The 19,028-nt window shown below is 34.6% G+C and overlaps 2 protein-coding genes across 3 annotated transcripts in view; one reads left to right on the top strand and one right to left on the bottom strand.

Annotated features, from left to right (window-relative positions):
- Window positions 1-13,774, top strand: part of LOC106881100 (vesicle transport through interaction with t-SNAREs homolog 1A) — a 15,026-nt gene extending 1,252 nt beyond the window's left edge. The window contains exons 3-8 of one of the 2 annotated variants that reach the window (XM_014931328.2): window positions 3,445-3,555; window positions 4,816-4,887; window positions 5,233-5,317; window positions 6,813-6,883; window positions 7,177-7,238; window positions 13,645-13,774. In XM_014931328.2, coding sequence (XP_014786814.1) covers window positions 3,445-3,555; window positions 4,816-4,887; window positions 5,233-5,317; window positions 6,813-6,883; window positions 7,177-7,238; window positions 13,645-13,684 — 441 coding nt within the window. In that variant the 3' untranslated portion in view covers window positions 13,685-13,774. Of the gene's footprint in view, window positions 1-3,444; window positions 3,556-4,815; window positions 4,888-5,232; window positions 5,318-6,812; window positions 6,884-7,176; window positions 7,239-9,224; window positions 12,496-13,644 lie in introns of those variants that run through there. The other variant, XM_014931327.2, reaches the window with a different exon arrangement.
- A 2,005-nt stretch (window positions 13,775-15,779) lies between these two features.
- The window catches only part of LOC106881108 (nucleoside diphosphate kinase homolog 5), a 9,842-nt gene continuing 6,593 nt past the window's right edge, over window positions 15,780-19,028 (bottom strand). Inside the window, exons 3-5 of the mRNA XM_014931345.2 lie at window positions 17,934-18,034; window positions 17,047-17,165; window positions 15,780-15,869 (exon numbers count right to left, since the gene is read on the bottom strand). Of these exons, the coding sequence (XP_014786831.1) occupies window positions 15,807-15,869; window positions 17,047-17,165; window positions 17,934-18,034 (283 nt within the window). The 3' untranslated portion in view covers window positions 15,780-15,806. The remainder of the gene's footprint in view (window positions 15,870-17,046; window positions 17,166-17,933; window positions 18,035-19,028) is intronic.

A 19,028-nucleotide genomic window follows, 5' to 3' on the forward strand; every position in this document is an offset into this window, starting at 1 on the left:
ATATATATATATATATATATATATATATATATATATAATGTGTGTGTTTTGTTTATTTTTATGTTACAAAAACACAATGATTAGAATCTGATAAGTATTTGTCATTCTTCACGTAAACATCATTATCATTCCGAACCAGAGTTTCGTTCATTTAGTCAGCTGTATACATCCGGTATTTATTCTATGACAAATTTACATTCGTTCGAATCTGATGCTTCGTTTCGTTGCCCCTTCAAGTTAATGTTTTATTAGTTTTGGGAATTTCCTTGCAGCCGAAATATAAATTCGATGTTTTCCGATATCGCATGACACAAAGATAATGTGCCTGTTTGGTTATTAATGCATTTCAACAACCACCATCACGTTATTTTGTCACTACTGTTTGTGTAGGAATTTTCTGGGGAGCTACAAGAATATTGTGGAGTTAAAGCAGAAAAGCCAATTGGGTAAGGGTATTGGCCCACTAACTTCTAGGTGGTGAGGTCGAATCAATTGCAAGAGTTTTATCGTGCACTTGCGCTGAAGGCTTCAGTCCATGTACTGTTTTGAAATAGATCCTCTGGGATCAGTGGCGGCTCATAGATAAAATTAGGGGTGGGAGCTGCTTCAGAAAATGTTTAGCCGTTGTTTTAATATCATGTAAAAGGAAACAAACATATAAAAAGAAAATTTATACATGAACTTGATCAGTTCGAGTTTTAGCCACTGCCTGGTAGTGTGCTTAATTTGTTCACTGAACACTGCCGCGAATTCCCCCTTGTTTTCAGAAATCTCCCCTTAATCACAAAATAAGGGGAGGAAATCTGCCCAATTTTTCAAATCCTGGAGCAACACTGTAGCTGGAAGCAGGATAATAATCTAATTCTACACTTTATTACATTCAAGAATATAAACACGTTTTGAAGCACAGCACATGCGGTGTCAAAATGAAACACTACCTTTCACCAGCACACCAGGTGTGAACGACAGTGCTCTCTCTCTGTCTCTCACTCTCCCTAGCATGAAGCTTCCTATCTCGGACATGTGAACATGTGCACAACAGCCAAACACCACATCACTGGAACTGAAGCGCACAGTTCTATACAAAGATTTTTGCGTTTTTTACATAAACTAGGGGATGGCTATTGACATTAAGCTTAAGGATTATATAACGTACTAGTACAAAGAAAGAATTAAAGAAAAATAGGATTCATTGTATTGAATATTATCGATAGAGTGGAAATAGGGTGTGCTGCAGTTCTGCAGTGCCTATGCATGAGCCGCCACTGTCTGGAATGTTAACTATGATTGACAGTCCTCTTCTCCAGCGGAAGAACCATCAGTTTTTCACAGTTCCTGGACGCCTGTGTATGAAAACACTATGGAGGTTTACATAAAAATTAATATTTCACATACTGATGTATAATTTTATCAATACAACCTAGGTTCAGCAACTATACTATTACAGCCACTTTCTTGTACACTTGAGTAATGCATATAACTCTGGTTGTTGAAGAGTTGAGTGCATTGTTTAACTCCCACTTCATGATTGATAAATTGTAGGAAAGGCATCCAGTTACAAAAGTAGCTGCACTTGGAAAGACCATCTTACCCTTGGAACAAATGAATATAGAACAGTAAAAAAAAAAAAAAAAGATAGCAATAAAAAACTCTACTGCATCCTGTATATAACTTCAGTTTCTGAGATGTATTTACTTGAAAGAGAGAGAGCGAGAGCCCTTCAGTTGTCTTTGCTGGACGTGTGGATAATCTGAAATTGCCCAATAGGTGCTGATCCTGTACTCTCTTAAATTGTGTTTTGTTATCTCAAAATTAATCACTGTAAGACATAGGACCCTTTTGTATGGTCTGTGTTATACACTTCAGCAAATATTGTATTTAGATGTGTTACCTTGGTTGGGATATAAATAATTTAAAAGTGTCCACTGGACTGATAACTAATACAATTTGGACTGCTGATTTGGTATATGAAATTGGTTGTGTCAGCTGGACTGTCAAATAGCATGTTTGAATATGACAGATAGCAAGTCTTGATTGATAAATAACGTGTATTTGGAAGTGTTTACTGGATTGGCAAACAGCAAGTTTGGATATGTCCTCAAGACCAATTGATAGCATATTTGAATATCTCCATGAAAAAATGCAATATTTGAAGGTATCTGTTAGCAATTGCTGCATTTGAGAAAATGTGCTGACAAATATTTAATGTTGTATTTGAATATCATCTCTGTCCAAATACAATAGTTGACAGTCTCCATTGACAAACATGATAGGTGAAACTCTGCTTTTCTCTGTTTCTCTCTCTCTTGTTCACAACCCTCTTTCACTCACCCCCATACAATGCAACATCTGGTGTATATTTGTGTGTGTATATATATATATGTGTGTGTGTGTGTGAAACAGTCATTAATTCTTTTTATATGCCCTAGATTTAAGAACAGACTCATTGTATATGTTGCTTTTCACTGAACAAAATCTTTTATTATAGAATGAATAAAATTTATTTGATTCAAAATTGGGTACATCCTCCGATTAAAGTGTAAAAGCTATATTAGGTTATCCATAAATAGGTTACTTGTAGAAGGATGTGTACCCCTGTCACATTTTAATTAATTGTCTGTACAAGTGCGATTAAAAAATTTTTTTTTTTCATCTAAACTTGGACACTTATATATGCTCTTCCTACCTGTAACCAAACTGGTTCCTGTTTGACAGATGTACAGACAAGAATAACCAGCATAATGGTTGTAGCAGGGATTGAACTCATGACCATATGGTCAGCTAGTTACTAGTTAACTCCTTGACTTTAGGCTACACTATATGTTACTATTGAAAATATATAAAATATCTATTCAGAATATTTCTGTTGCTCATATGTGAAATTTTGTTGCCTGATTGTAATATTCAAGGGCTGATGTGCTTCTGTTTTATGTTCTGGGTGGAGGTGAAGGGGACAGTGGTGGAAATTGTACATAATGTTAGTTTGTAGTTTCTTGTTCCGAGAATCATTATTTGTGAGAGAAAATCTCAGTTACATACAATAATTTTAATATTTAATGAGGTAACTCCAAAACAGCGGTAGTAAACTGTGCTTTTTTAAATATAAATTAACCAAAGGTAAAATCTAGAAGCACAGACACTCGTAAGCTAGTAAAGAAATCATTATATCATTCTGTTGACCTGTTAAAAATAGCAACCAAATCTTCCTCAAATCACATTCTATTTATCTCTTAAAAAATGGGATACATTGACACAATAGGCGCAGCCGTGGCTGTGTGGTTAAGCACTTCATTTCCCAACTACATGGTTCCATGTTCAGTTCTATTGCATGACCCTTTTGGCAAGTGTCTTTTGCTATAGCCCTAGGCCAACCTGAACTTCAAAATTAAAAGCTAATCATTGGTAACAAAGATGATTTTTATGTTGTTTTTTTTGTTTTCATAGCTGGAACAGATGGACCTGGAGGTGAAGGAACAACCAGGCAAGGACAGGCAAAAGTATCAAACGCGAGTACGAAGCTACAAAACAGAACTTTCAAAACTTCAAACAGATGTGGTGAGTTGCAATATTTTTTTCTAATTCTTTTATTCTTTTACTTGTTTCAGTCATTTGACTGCAGCCATGCTGGAGCACCGCCTTTGTTCGAACAAATTGATCCCAAGGACTTATTCTTTGTAAGCTTAGTACTTATTCTATTGAGTTCTTTTGCTGAAACACTAAGTTACGAGTACATAAACACATTAGCATCAGTTGTCAAGTGATGGTGAGGGACACACACACAATATATATATATATATATATATATACAACGGGCTTCTTTCAGTTTCCATCTACCAAATCCACTGACAAGGCTTTAGTCAACCCAAGGCTATAGTAGAAGACACTTCCCCTAGGTGCCATGCATTGGGACTGAACCCGGAACCATGTGGTTGGTAAGCAAGCTACTTATCACACAGCCACTCCTGCATGTCAAAGTATGATGGTTGATGCAAAATAGCTGAGAGGATGGAAAAGTGGATATTAAAATTATGTACTGCATTGTAATGTTTTGTCCTACCCATATATGCATGGAAGATGGACATTAAATGATGATGATGATACTCTCGACTCACTCATACACCAGGAATTCTAGATTGGTCTAGATTTATATTCAGATAAAATTGAGCACTAGTTTTTTTGTTGCAGGGCACTGTTCCTGTTCAGTGTTGTATGATACACTTCAGAACAATCCAATAACATGTTTAAAAGTGCAACAATGTAATAATCTATTTCAAAGAGATCCTGATAATTGTTCTTTTGCAGTGTTCTACCAGCACTATTTCAAAGTGACAAGCTGTGATAGTAATTGAGGTCTCCATGTCAAATAATTGACCGTATTTAATCTATATTTGTCCAACATCATCAACATAATCCATGCGCTTTCTTTCACTTGTATTCAACTGAAAACGCTTGCCAGTATCTGAACCTTCTTACCACTGAGATACATTAATATAAGACTATACAGGGTGTTCATAAATTACCTTTACAATTTGAAAAATTCAGAAAAAAAGAAATGAAAAACAAAGATGACTCAGCAGAGTTTATTGGAAAACGTAGGCAAACAAATCAAGTTTTATTAGAAACATCAAAACACTTCCACATGGGCTCCATTGGTTGCAAAGAAGTTGATTGATGGACCTTGACTTTCCAGAAGACTTCAGTAAAATTGTGCTATCAAAAGTGATTTATTGTTGGTTTGTGTTATCGTCTGTTGCATCTTTTGACATCTGTCATTATTTTTTGTATCTGAACCTATCATTGTTGAATTTGTTGCAGAGACGTGCTAAACTGGGACTTGACAGTAAAGATGACTGCATGCTTGATGATCATCATGATGCTGAGGATCAGGTAAAGTAAACAATTTAGTTTCAAAATAGCCATATTGCCTCAAGTATTGCAGTTTATATATGACTTACATTGCATCAAATATTTTATTTTCCAGCATACAAGTTGGCATAATATATAGTGTAAACCTTCAACCATTGGCACTATCTTTCCACTTTCTGCTGCATTCCGCATGGAATTTTTTGTCCTCCTAAGTTGTATTTGGTGTATAAGCAAATCTACTTTTTTATTTATTTGTTTTTTGTTTTTTTTTTGGCTGTAAACAATTCTGCAAACAATTCTGCCAACTCAGTGCCTTGTTTAAGTCAGAATATTATAATAGAAGTTTACTTCATGGATGTTTTGTAGCGTACTCGGTTGCTGGAGAATACAGAACGGTTGGAAAGATCTGGACGGAAACTGGATCATGGATATCACACTGCTGTGGAAACAGGTAATTGTATTTATCCTTTTATTGCCCATCTTTTTTGCATTTAATAAGAAGTTACTGCTCTTAGCTTTTAATGACTCATTGTGTCCTCTGTGTTGTGTAATGCAGCCAAACTACTGGTTAATGTCCACTGTCACTGTAGAACCACTTGGAGGCTCAGGGATATATTTATTGCACAATGGCCAAACAAGAGTCTCTATTTGGTTAGAAATAACAACCAAATCTCTCTCAAATCATAGTCTGCTACCATTTAAAAAGTGGAGACTTTGGATAATACAGCATGGCCATGTGGTCAAGAAGCTTGTTTTGCAACCACATGGTTTCAAGTTAAATTTCTTTGCATGGTACCTTGGGCATGTGATTTTACTATAGCCCTAAGCCAACCATGCCTTGTAAAAGAATTTGGTAGATAGAAACTGTGTGGAAACCTGTCATGTCATCATCATCACCATTTAATGTCTGTTTAAATCAGAGGTTCTCAACCATTTTTTGCCGATGGACCCCTTAGATTCCTATTTTACTCTACTGGACTCCCATGTTTAAAAAAATTCAATTGTATTTTTATGATTAAATATTAATAGGAATTGTATTTAAAATTTTTTTTTAATATTTTGTGTATTGCAAAAGTATAAGAAATTTATTGCACATAAATTTCAATAACAAAATCTCATATGAACCCCAGTTGAGAACCACTGGTTCATGTCGTGATGATTATGCATAATGGGCTTCCACACAGTTTCCATCTACCAAATTCACTATATATGTATGATATGTGTGTTTGTGCTTGTCCCCAATCCACTACTTGATAACTGGTGTTGCTTTGTTTACATCCTGGTAACCTTGATAGAATAACTACCAGACTTAAAAAGAACTTGATAGAATAACTACCAGACTTTTTTTTAAAATGTATTGGGGTTAGTTTGTTTCATTAAATCCTTCATAACAGTGCCCCAGCATGGCCACAGTCCAGTAACTGACACAAGTAAAAGAATAGGAAAAAGTACATTTAGGACAGTGATTTCCCAGTTTTTTTTTTTGTTTTTTTTTAGTTTTATTCCTTTTTAAAGTTTAATAGGTTCAAATTACTCCAGTATCAAAATGTGTAACTTATAAAGAACAAATGCACAATTCTGGTACAATTCAGTACTTATTACATAGTGTTACTGTAAAATCAATCTTGGTGAAATGGACAAAGTGTTTTGTCAATGCCAAATTTTAGATGCATGATTTAGACTTTGCATTGTTGTTTGTCAGTGTTTAACTTCCAAAACATTTCTTTGTTATAGATGAATTCCAGCCATATTCTTCCAAACTACATTGTTACCCAACAATGTAGCCCTCCCGTTCCCACTTCATGTTGACTAACCGAGCTCATAGCTACATTTTGAAAACATAAAAAAAATTTTTAATCATTTTATTTAACGAAGACATTTTTTTTTTATAAGTTTGCAGAAATATGAATGTTTTATATATATATATATATATCTTTATTTTTTAGAACAAATTGGATCTGCCATTCTAGAAAATCTTCATTCACAGCGCCAGACTATAAACAGATCAAGAGCTAGGGTATGTTACAACATTAACAGCTAACCATTGTCAAATAACTTTTTACTGGTTTCTTCACTTCCTACTTAATTATATTGTCAGTTGTTGGAAAGAACTCCATCTTTAAATAAATTTGTTCCAACAATGACCATTCCAAATACACATACATATATGGAACAGACATATATATATATATATATGAGAAAGAGAGAGAGCAGATTGATGTAAATCTGAAAATTGTTTCTTCTACTATAAAATTCTTGAGGTTCAAAGCACAGGATTACTTGAGATTTCTACTGCTTTGTTAATTTCAGGTTGATGAGATGAACACAGCTCTTGGGAAGAGTTCACGTTTGTTGACTGGTATGATGAAGAGGTAAGGTATTTCTATCAGCAAACACTTATTTTCATATATATATATATATATGTATATATATATATATGGTGATGATGTGTGTGTAATCATTTTCATAATTGTCATTTTAATGTTTACTTTTCCATTCTTGTGGGTCAGATAAAATTCTTTGGAGTAAATTTTCTTTGGCTGGATACCCTTCCTCTCACCAACCCTCATCTATTTTTTAGAAAGATATTTCTCTTTGTCCTTCAGACATGAACAGCAAAATGGCCAAAGTTGCAAACAAATTGCACTATTTGTATGACAGTGACTTACCTTTACAATGAGCATGTAATAACAGGACATGTGCATGCACCTATATGTACATACACACACAGCACAGACATACATGCTGTGACATATTCACAGGTTCTGCTAGTTATTATTATTATTATCATTTTAAAAGCCACATGTCTTGTGAAATGCAACTTCCAAGGGTTTCTTTGTTGAAATTTTTTTGCCATTAATCAAGCTGTTAAAATAACGAAATGGTTAGTTAACTGCATTCAAAGTAGTTAATGTTTGAATGAGCACGTGCATATAGAAATAGAAAAAGATAGTGAAAAACACAGGGGAGGTAATCAAATCCTCAGCAACCATCACCAGTGTTTTACACGTATCAAAATTATGCAAATCAGACCAGAATGGTTTATGATGTATCTGGTGGTCCATCTTTAATTTCCATTAAAAGGAATTTTTTTAAATGCAGACATAAAGGAAAACTCTCTTTCCTGCCATTTACACAGTCATTAGAGGTTCTTAAGTTTTAAGAAACACAAGAACCTCTTGTGACTGAGATGTAATTGACTATCCTCCTCCCTCAAAACTTTGTGAAAATTAGAAAGGATTATTATTATCATTATTATTATTCCTCCAAGGTCCTTTCAGGGTCAATAAATTAAGTACCAGTTACGTCCTGGGGTTGGTCCAATTGACTGGTCCCTCCCCAAAAATTTTGGCAAGCTGTCAGAAACGTTAGCACGCCGGGTGAAATGCTTAGTGGTATTTCATCTGTCTTTACATTCTGAGTTCAAATTCCACCAAGGTTGACTTTGCCTTTCATCCTTTTGGGGTCAATAAATTAAGTACCAGTTGTGTTCTGGGGTTGATCAAATCGACTGCCCCCCCCCCTCCCCAAAAATTTCAGGCTTTATATCTAGAGTAGAAAAGGAATAAATTAAGTACTAATGAAACATTGAAGTCAATGTAATCAGTTAGTCCCCTCCCCCAAAATTTCAGGCTTTGTGCTTTTTGTAAAAGGATTATTATTATTATTATCATCATCATCATCATCGTCATCATCATCATTATTTTAAGGCAGTGAGCTGACAGAGTCATTAGCATGATGGGCAAAATGCTTTGTGGCATTTCATCTGTCTTTACATTCTGATTTCAAATTCCGCCAAGGTTGACTTTGCCTTTCATCCTTTCAGGGTCAATAAAATAAGTACCAGTTGAACACTGAAGGTCGATATAATCGACTCATCCCTTCCCACAAAATTGCTGCCCTCGTGGCAACATTTGAAACCATTATTATTATTATTTATTATTATTATTATTATTATTATTATTATGATGAGCTGACCAAATCGTTAGATCGTCAGACAAAAATGCTAAGCAGCATTTCTTCTGGCTTTACATTCTGAGTTCAAATTCCATTAGAGTAGATTTTGTTTTTCATCATTCTAGGCTCAGTAAAATATGTGGCCTGTACCAATATTAGCAATAATTATTTTTAGACAAGTGCCTGGGAGAATTGGTGCTTAAATCCTGTTTAGATCAACTTTGCCATTCATCCCTTTCTGGGGTTTGATAAAATATACACTAGGCAAGTTCTGGGGTTTCTATAAGTAAACTATCTCCATAAACAAAGCTTATAACCTCATCACAAGGAAAGAAATAATTATTATAATTGTTGTTGTTTGTTTGTCAGTAAATTAACTGTCATTTCCTTTCTACCTTCAGGATCATCCACAACCGTATTATGCTTGTTGTTATTGGACTAATTATGGTAATCAGCATCTGTGTAGCACTATACCTAATTGTGCGACGGTCTTCTTGAGAAACCTCTTGACATACCATTCTCTACAACAACCGCTCTTTCTTCATCAATATTCTATGAGAATCTGCCTGCATTATATATTTATATACACACATTCTCCAAAATATATATATATATATATATATACATGTATATATATAGTTTGTGTATGTGATCTACATGCTGTTACAGCATCGTCTCGAATTCCTCATCTGCTGAACCTCTGACATCTGACCTTTCCTTAGAGCCCCTCACCTCTTATATCTTTTTATTCTCTTTATATGAAGCTGGGAAAATCAAAGGACCATGTACCACCCTTACAAATGAACAGACTTTACTATGATTGTGTACTTCACCTGTAATCCTCCTTCTATCTCCCCTATCTAATTGAAATACCCTTTATTTAATTATTTATTAATTAGGAATTTGTTTGCTTTTTATTAATAAAACTTAACCCTGAATTTGTCCTTCCTGTCTGGACCTCACTGACAGCAAGATCAGAAGTCCAAAAGCAAGCAGGACATTTCAAACCATCTGATATTGCTATTTGATTGTGTGCCCTAATCCCTGTTGCTGAGGAAAACAAGGTGACGTTAATCCCTCTCTACTCCCAACATGACTGAATGGATGTTTTCATTGTTCTAAAAGCTGAGAGTTCAAACCACTACAATGGTTTCAATATATTTCTAAGTATGACACTTTATTTTATGTTGTCTTAGTTTGCCATAACCCCTGAATGGATATATTCTAGATTATCTGGGGAACATCAGCTGTGATAGGCTGGTATTTTTCCAGCTCAAAGATTTATCCTACATCTACTGAACTTCATGAAATTAGAGCCAGGTACTGGTCCTTAAATATTTCTCTTTCCCCAGATTTTAAGGATTATTTACTTAACATATTACTATTCTCTTCCTTAAAAATGAGATGGCCAAGGGAAGAAGCCATTGGAGTGTGCTCTTAGGTTACAAGTTGAAATTTGCTAAAGGTGACTTGTGTTTTCTGGTCAGAACACTTTAGTTTACATTACCAGAGTTCACCTGGCTGTCAGGAATATGTACCAAGATAGATTGGTGATACTTATTTGACTCTAATCCACTAACACAGAAACTGGAAGTATCAATCCAGTAGCAATAGATTTCTGGGGTTTGTTTTTTTTTCAAACTATTTAGTGTTATCCCTGAGTGTGAACAACTCCCTTTGTTAAAAGGTTTATATTAGGAAACATTCGCACAATTTAGCTAATGACTCTTATTCGATATTTTCAGTGGTAGAGGGGATGTGTTCAAATCAAGTTACATCAACTGTATCATTTGGGCCATGATAAAAATCAACAGTGAAACAACTGTTAAAAAGTTGAGGATACAGTCCTACAACAGAAGTGTTGTTGGCAGTTTATGACAGAAAGACATTCACTATGGTGCAAATAAATATTTTAAAATCAGTATTAAGCAGTAATTCATAAAGATTTCATTAATAAATATTATCAATGTGCTTACATCAACTTATCTGATACCTGAGATACAAGTCCAATAACTGTTCTTCAATTAACGATCATATTTTCTTTTCAAAACATTGAATGTAAAACTAAAGAAGTTAACTCCATATTTCATGACAATGAGTAATGTTGATTTAACCCTTTTGATACAAACCTGTTTGGACCATCCTGGTTCTATGATAAAAAAAAACTTCATGTTTTAAAGTGATCTAAATTAAAATTCTCCATCAAAATTTTGTAAATTCAAGTTCCAAACATCAGCTTAATAATGACAAAATTATTTTACTAAATTCTTCATTATTTTCAAAATTAATTGAAACAAAAGCAGTGCATTTCAACAGATGGTAACAAAAGGGTTAAGTACATTGCAGGATTTTAAAATAAAATCTTTTATTAATGTTTAATATGAAAAAAATATATGTTCCTCTGTATTTTTTTACCCAAATGGCACTAGAACTTCAAGCCATACTCTACTCCCCCAAATCTCATTTACTTCAATAATTGTTATACAAAATTACAGTAGGTAGACAGTTATATTACTGGGTAACTACTAACCACAAGTTCGTGAGTTCAAACACTGTGGCAGTCATTATTTGCTCCCTGTTTGAATACCATTCATTAACACTGCTTCAAGCTGTTTTCAGTTGAAGTGTAGTTATCCACTAAGCTGTAAGCAAAAATTTACATCAAATTTGCAAATTTATTGTTGTATAAAATGTTTTAATTTTTAAAAAATAATAAAAAAATAAAAAGAAAAACCTATCTGACCCATTTTTCAACATAGAAATAGACTGAAAAAAAGAAAAGAAAACAGTAAATAAGAAATAATATCTATTGCCATTTAAACATGGCTATTCCATAGGAACCGATATTACTGCTATTTTTAACCCTAGGAAAACACCTCCAGCTGGTTATTCGATGCAATCTGTACTCAATATATATTGCAAGCAGGGAAGTGAACCCCCACCATCTTCTCGCCACAAGACCACCAGGCCGTACAGTTTCAACCTCTTTGTGGTCATCTTTGGTGGTGGATACTCATCCACTAGAGATAGCAGTAGTTTACTCCAGCTCGCAGGATACAGAAATCAAGTGACACACAGTCACTGATTTTACAAGCAAATTAGCTTAATTTAAAAATCTTTATAAAGATATATATCTGGCACATAATTGAGTTAAGATGCTAAACTAGACTGCTAACAGAAAATTTGTAGTTCTAATTGTGCTTTACTGAGCACTGTGTGAATGACTAACCACTGTGCTGTGGTCTCAGATAAGATACTGGACTTCTTTTAGTCTATCAAGTTGATACCATAAATTATGTTCCCTACCAAATGACCAAGTCATTTACTCTAAGAAAAATATCTACTTATAATAAGAATTGCAGCAAATTCACAAAATACTTTATTGCCATACTAGTAACATGGCAGGATGGGATGTAAAATAAAAGAAAGAAAAAAAATTAGTTCCCGGCTTTCCCAGACTGGTGAGATTGATACAGTTGGTACCAGTATCTATACTTGCATATCAATGTCCTCAAGAAAAATGTGGGTGCAGAGAAAATCTGCTGTCTAGTTCAAAGTGAAGCACATTAAAAGCAACCAACAACCATTGAAGGCATATTCCTTAAAATATTTATGTAATATTTTTTATTAAACTGAAGTGAAATAGAATATAAATTCAATTGTTTTTAAAAACTGCTTCCCATTATTTCTTTTTAATGCTAACTTGGATATGATGGATTTTGAAATATTCAATTTTTTTTTTCTTGTGTAATTTTGTAACTTTATATCATCACAGGTTGACCAGTCACTATTTTTCTCCTGCTGACCCTAACCCAATCCATTATGAAATAAAAGTAGTGCTGGTAATCAGATAAAAAAAAAGACAGGCAAATATTTTAACATGATGATGATGGTAGTCTCTCAAAGTCTGAGAAAGACAGTTCTGCAATTTCTTGCTGAACAACCTGCACAAATGATTCATTTATAGTGATCAAGTGTTTGTGCTGTACATTAGCATCACTCCCTCTGCCTGAACAGGTGCATGGTGTACCACACGTCAGGTGTTCAAGTGATCACAAAACAAAGTAAAATGAAGTGTTTTGCTCAAGAACACGATGCACCTCTCAGTTCAAGAATTGACACTATGATCTCTAGATCACGAGTGTAACACCCCAACCACTATGCTATATGGCCTCTCATTACTTTAACATAATATATTATCGAACTATGTGTCTTTGTGTTCTCCATTATTTGACTTCTATTTAAAACTCCTTAAAGTTAATTTTCAATTTTTACTTGTTAATGAGTCATCAAAATTTAAATCCAATTCATGAGGTTGGATTTGCAATCAGAGAAGTGTTATAGCTGAGACAACACATTCATTATAGGGAAAATAAATATTCTAAAACAAGTATTAAGCATTGTACATGATAAATTTAGTGAGATGTACCGTATTTTCTGGCATACAAGTCAAATTTTTTAGACTAATATTTACAGCTGAAAAAAGGTAGGTTGACTTATACACCAAGATGACTTTGAAGGACCAAAGATTCTTTGTGAATTGCAGCAGGATTCTGAAAGTTAGTAATGATGTTTAAATGTTTACACTTTATACTACATTGACTTATATGTTGGAAAATACAGTATTTAAATTAGGTAATGCACACTGAGGTCTAGCTCTCCATCGGTTATGAGGACAAGTGTGCCAGTTGATGTGATCAACCAAGCCTGCTCATGAAATTAACTTGCAAGTGGCTGAGTGCTCCACAGACATGTACCTTAATGTATTTAAGGAGATTCGGCATAATACAAAATGTACAAAGTTGGCCCTTTAAATTTCAGGTATAACTCATTCTTGCCAGGTGGATCAGTGAGAAATTAAAGTCTCTTGCTCAAAGACACAATGGAATTGTTCAAGGATCGACCAATGTACAGTGTAGAACAGAAATAAAGAGTATTTCTTAGCATTGGTTTTCAGAAATTTTAGTTTCTTTGTACTCTCTCTCTCTCTCTCTCTCTCTCTCTCTCAGTATATCATTATCATCATCCTTTATCATCCATTTTCCTTGCCGGCATGAGTTGGACAGTTTGACTGAAAACTAGTTAGCTGGGGAACTGCACTAGGTTCCAATCTGATTTGGCATGGGTCTTAACATGCAAGTGGCTGATCACTCCAAAGACCTTAACGTAGTTCTCAGAAAGATTCAGTATGACACAGAATGTGACAATGTTGGTCTTTTGAAATACAAGTACTACTCATTTTTACCAGCTGAGTGGACTGGAATCTAAGTCCTGTGTGCTCTTAGTGCTTATTGTTTCTGCACATCTACCACATACAAAGACAACTTTATCTGTTAATCTATCTGTGATTCCACTGTACCTCTTATATGTCCATAGTTTACACTGGGTACAGTGAGTGGAATTTCTTCCAACTCCTTTCCTACATATTGAGCGGGTCTATTTACCAGATGGAAAGAGAGTTTTATCTTCTTTCTTACTAACAACTTTGGTCATTGCTAGATTTAAAAAAATTTTTTTTAATGTTTTCAAAAAAATCAAAAGCTAAAGTTGAAGTAGAAAATTAAATAAAAAACATGAGAATACATACAAATCATTTATTGAAACATATAAGCTAATAAACTTTTAATAATATTTTTTTAGTGTTACATTGTTTTTTGAGTTAACTCGCATATCTTGGAACCAATTATCCACATAAGTTGACGTAGGCAAGTACTATGAAGTAGATTGTCCAAGATTGGAGAGTGGGAAGTAAGCCAAGTGCATGAAGTGGAAATGTGAGGAAGAGAAGAAATGTAGAGATGTAGTTTGGTTTGTCGTGATAGAGTGTTTGAGAAATTTTCTTAAGTGTGGGTGGAACACACAGCGCTTCTAGATGCAGAAGAATTTTAACTTGCACATAACAAATAGCCATCAGATGCAGAAGAATTTTAGCTTTATCATCAGATGCAGAAGAATTTTAGTTTGGACATAACAAATAACAAGACTATCTGAAATCATAATCATCACCATCTTCCTTCTCATCATCATTGTTTTAATGCTTGCATGGCTCAAACAGAGTTCGCTGAGGCAGATTTTCTACAGCTGGATACCCTTCCTGTTATTAATCCTCACCTATTTCCAAGCAAGGTGATATTTTTCTGTATCCAGACATGTTTATACAGAATGCTGGAAATGAATGGCACTGCTTATATGACAGTAATACACATCTTATGCAAGATCAAGAGGAGACACACACACACACACACACACACATATATATATATATATATATATATATATATATATGGGAGAACGTACGAAAAAAAACAACAGACGAGGACAGGTGGTGTAAACAACAAAAGGATGTATTAGGTTGACGCTCGGGAATAGAGAAAGTCTTTAACATTTCGAGCTACACTCTTCAACAGAAAGAATATGGAGAAAGCAAGGAGAAAAACACAGAGAAAAAAAAATTGAATGGTGTTTGGTCAACGATCTATCATTGCTTATATATATATATACACATACATATATAACAGGCTTTTTTTGGCTTCCATCTACTAAATCCACTCATGGTTCAAAGTTATAATAAAAGATGCTTGCCTAAAGTGCCACACAGTGGGACTGAACCTGAAAGTCATGTGGTTGGGAAGCAAACTTCTTAATGACACAGCCATGCAAGTGTCAGTAAAATCTGACATTGGATTGATATCCAAATATACTCTTCAGTCCTACAGGAAAAAGTGAACTTAGCACTGAAAGCTAACTAAACACTTGTTTTCTATGCTATGCTTCTGCTTCTTATACCAATGTGTTGTACCTAACACAATACTGACAACTAAGTGGACACAATGATGTGATGATAGTAACATTTTGGCTGGCAGTGAGAAACCCTACGTTCATCAGGGATCTAACCACTCCCTTACATCAAAAGACTGGCTGTTGTGGATGTTTGGAGAAACAACAAACTACATGAATGAATTTGAGATGTTTATTATTATCATCTAATTGTATTTCACTTGTGGCTTGTTGGGATTGTTTTCAGTGAGCCAGTCAGCAAGCCAAGTCTGAAATCATAAATCAATAAAAGATTAGTATAACATATTGATTGTTTCATTATTATTTTAATAAGCAAAAATGGTAAAGCATGGTACTAACAATGTTCATTTCACTTAATAAATACCATTGTTGTTATGATGATGATGGAGGAGGAAGTGGAGGGAAGTTGTGGAAGAGGGAGACCCAGGAAGACATGGGACAAAGTACTGAAGGCCAATCTCAAAATGCTGAGCCTTACAAAAGAGGTGACAGAGGATCAAGATATATGGCACATTGCAGTACTCAAGAAGACCCGCCCACCACAAAAGAATTGAAATCCTAAAACTAAGATGCCACATGAAGAGCATTGGTGTTATGTAAACTTCAGCCCATTGTCTCTCTTGGAAACAGGATGTTGCATCAGAAAGTGCCTCTGGTCATAAGAAACTATGCCCCTGAAACAACCATAGATAGAACACCCTACTATTTTGGGGTCCTATTTTATTTATGTTTTTTCTTAACCTTGATATCTGGTGTTATTTCTATCTTATATCCTATATGCATAAGTGATTTTTAGATAATTTAAGCAGTTTGCCATTTTAAAAGTCAACGTTTTTATTCCTATATTTATCAACCCCTCATTCATTTTGCACCTCCTATATTTATTAGGCATAACTCCTTACATGTAAATTTTATTTATAGGTAATTTTATATGTATTTTTGTATATTTTTATATTTCTTCTATATCTATATGTATTTTTGGTTTTATTCTTTCTACCCTTGGAGAATCTTTACTCCTGTACATGCATGATTTATGTTGATATGCATAAATATATATGATTCAACTACTTTGAATATCTTCATTTATGCATTCAAGAATCTGAATAACTGCCTATCATTTGCATTTTCAATTTTCTCTACTCTGTATTTTTTCACATTGGCTCTCTATGAGTACTCCGTAAATAGGCCATACTTTTTAAAACATAATATTATATATACGGATATATATATATATGTGATGGGCTTCTTCCAGTTTCCGTCTACCAAATCCACTCATAAGGCTTTGGTCAGCCTGAGGCTATAGTAGAAGACACTTACCTAAGGTGCCAAGCAGTGGGACTGAACCAAGAAGTTGGGAAGCAAGCATCTTAAGAATGTATGTATTATTAAGTGAAAAGAAAGAATGAAATGAAATAAGCTACTTACTATAGGATCCACGTGTTTCACCTTACACAATTGTGTCAGTCCTTTTAATAAGGTTGGGTTTATAAATTTTGACATATAATTATCCATTGCTCCAGGAGACAGCAAATTGTCAGGAATGCCTGTAGAAAAATTCTCATATTTATAACAGTCAGCCTAAACGATGTGGAAATCTCTTTAGAATGGTGAGATAAAATAAGAACATCTCACCATAATACATTAAATTCTATTTTATACTTCATACTGTTAAGCATGGCATAAAACAGAACAAACAAAAACAATATGAGAAATCCCTAATGATATAAAATTAACATCGTTAAAATCAATCATATGTAACATTTATATAATGTTGGTGTATACATATCTGTTTATCTGATATCCAAAAATAAAAATGGAAAAAGAGGAACAAATAAAGAAAGAAAAAAGGAAAAGAAATATAAACAGTAACAGTACAAAAATTGGGAAAAAATGGTTAGATGGAGTTGTAATAGAGAGGGAGTGAGAGAGATACTAAGAAAGATGAGAATGCACCATTATATATATGAGAATACATTGCATAAGCAGTAACATGGAATAAACATTGTAATGAAGTTTTATGGATTTTAGATAGACAGACTTAATGGGGATATATTGCAGAAAGCCAGACAAATATCTAGTGTGCCCTGCCCATTCTAAAGATGGCAAGTTGTGATTTCTAGTAGGCTGAATGATTATGTACACATGCTTCTATTCACATGTTTACGAAATCAAGATTTGGTGCAAGTTCAATGGGTGGCATTCATACCCCTTAGAATCATACTTCACTCAAAGCAAAAAAAAAAAAAAAAAGAGAGAGAGAGAGAGAGAGAGAGTGCGAGAAAAAAACAAATCCACAAAAAGAAGCAACTTACTATCTGGAAAAAAGAATTTTATTTCTTTCTCGGCACATGTAATGTTCTCACTGCCATGGACAGCATTTTGCATGTCATCAGTGCCATAGACTGCACGGATGCTGGGGAGCAGAATAAAAGGTTATGTGATTATCAACTATCATTCTACACATGAAGAAATTATTCAAAAACAAAAGGAGGTTTGGTGAGGCAATGGCTAAACAACTATGAAATTACACTCATCATCATTTTTTAACAGCCAGGCATGGTGCAGACATGGCTACATGGTAAAAAGTCTGCTTCTCAACCACATGGTTCTGGGTTCAGTCTCACTGTGTGGCACTTTGGGCAAGTATCTTTTACTTAGCCTCAGGCTGACCAAAGCCTTGTGAGTGGATTTGGTAGACAGAAACTAAAAGTACCCTGGTGTGTGTGTGTGTCCCTTCCCCACCACTGCTTGACAACCAACATTGGTGTGTTTACATCCCTGTAACTTAGCAGTTTGGCAAAAGGGACCAATAGAATAAATACCAGGCTTTAAAAAAAAGATAATACTGAGTTCAATTCATTGAACTAAAAGTTTTTCAGGGTGGTACCCTAGCATGGCCGCAATCTAGTGACTGAAACAAATTTTTCAATGCTTGCACAGGTCAGACAGTATTTGGAGGCGAATATTCTACAGCCGGATGCCCTCCCTGTTACCAACCCTCACCTGGTTCCAAAGAAGGTTGTATTTCCCCATGGCAAGACGTATATTTTGTGGAAGACTGGAAACAAACAACATCGCTTGTATGACAGCGATGTTTGTTTACAATCATCACATGATGGCAAATAAGGATATACAAACACACACATATACATATATATACAACTATATGTATATGTGTGTGTGTGTATACATATATAGGCGTAGGAGTGTATACATATATAGGCGTAGGAGTGGCTGTGTGGTAAGTAGCTTGCTTAGCAACCACATGGTCTGGGTTCAGTCCCACTGCGTGGCATCTTGGGCAAGTGTCTTCTATAGCCTCGGGCCGACCAAAGCCTTGTGAGTGGATTTGGTAGACGTAAACTGAAAGAAGCCCGTCGTATATATGTATATATATATATATATAT

The sequence above is a fragment of the Octopus bimaculoides genome, chromosome 5 (genome assembly GCF_001194135.2).
Source record: "Octopus bimaculoides isolate UCB-OBI-ISO-001 chromosome 5, ASM119413v2, whole genome shotgun sequence".
NCBI classification, from domain to species: domain Eukaryota; kingdom Metazoa; phylum Mollusca; class Cephalopoda; order Octopoda; family Octopodidae; genus Octopus; species Octopus bimaculoides.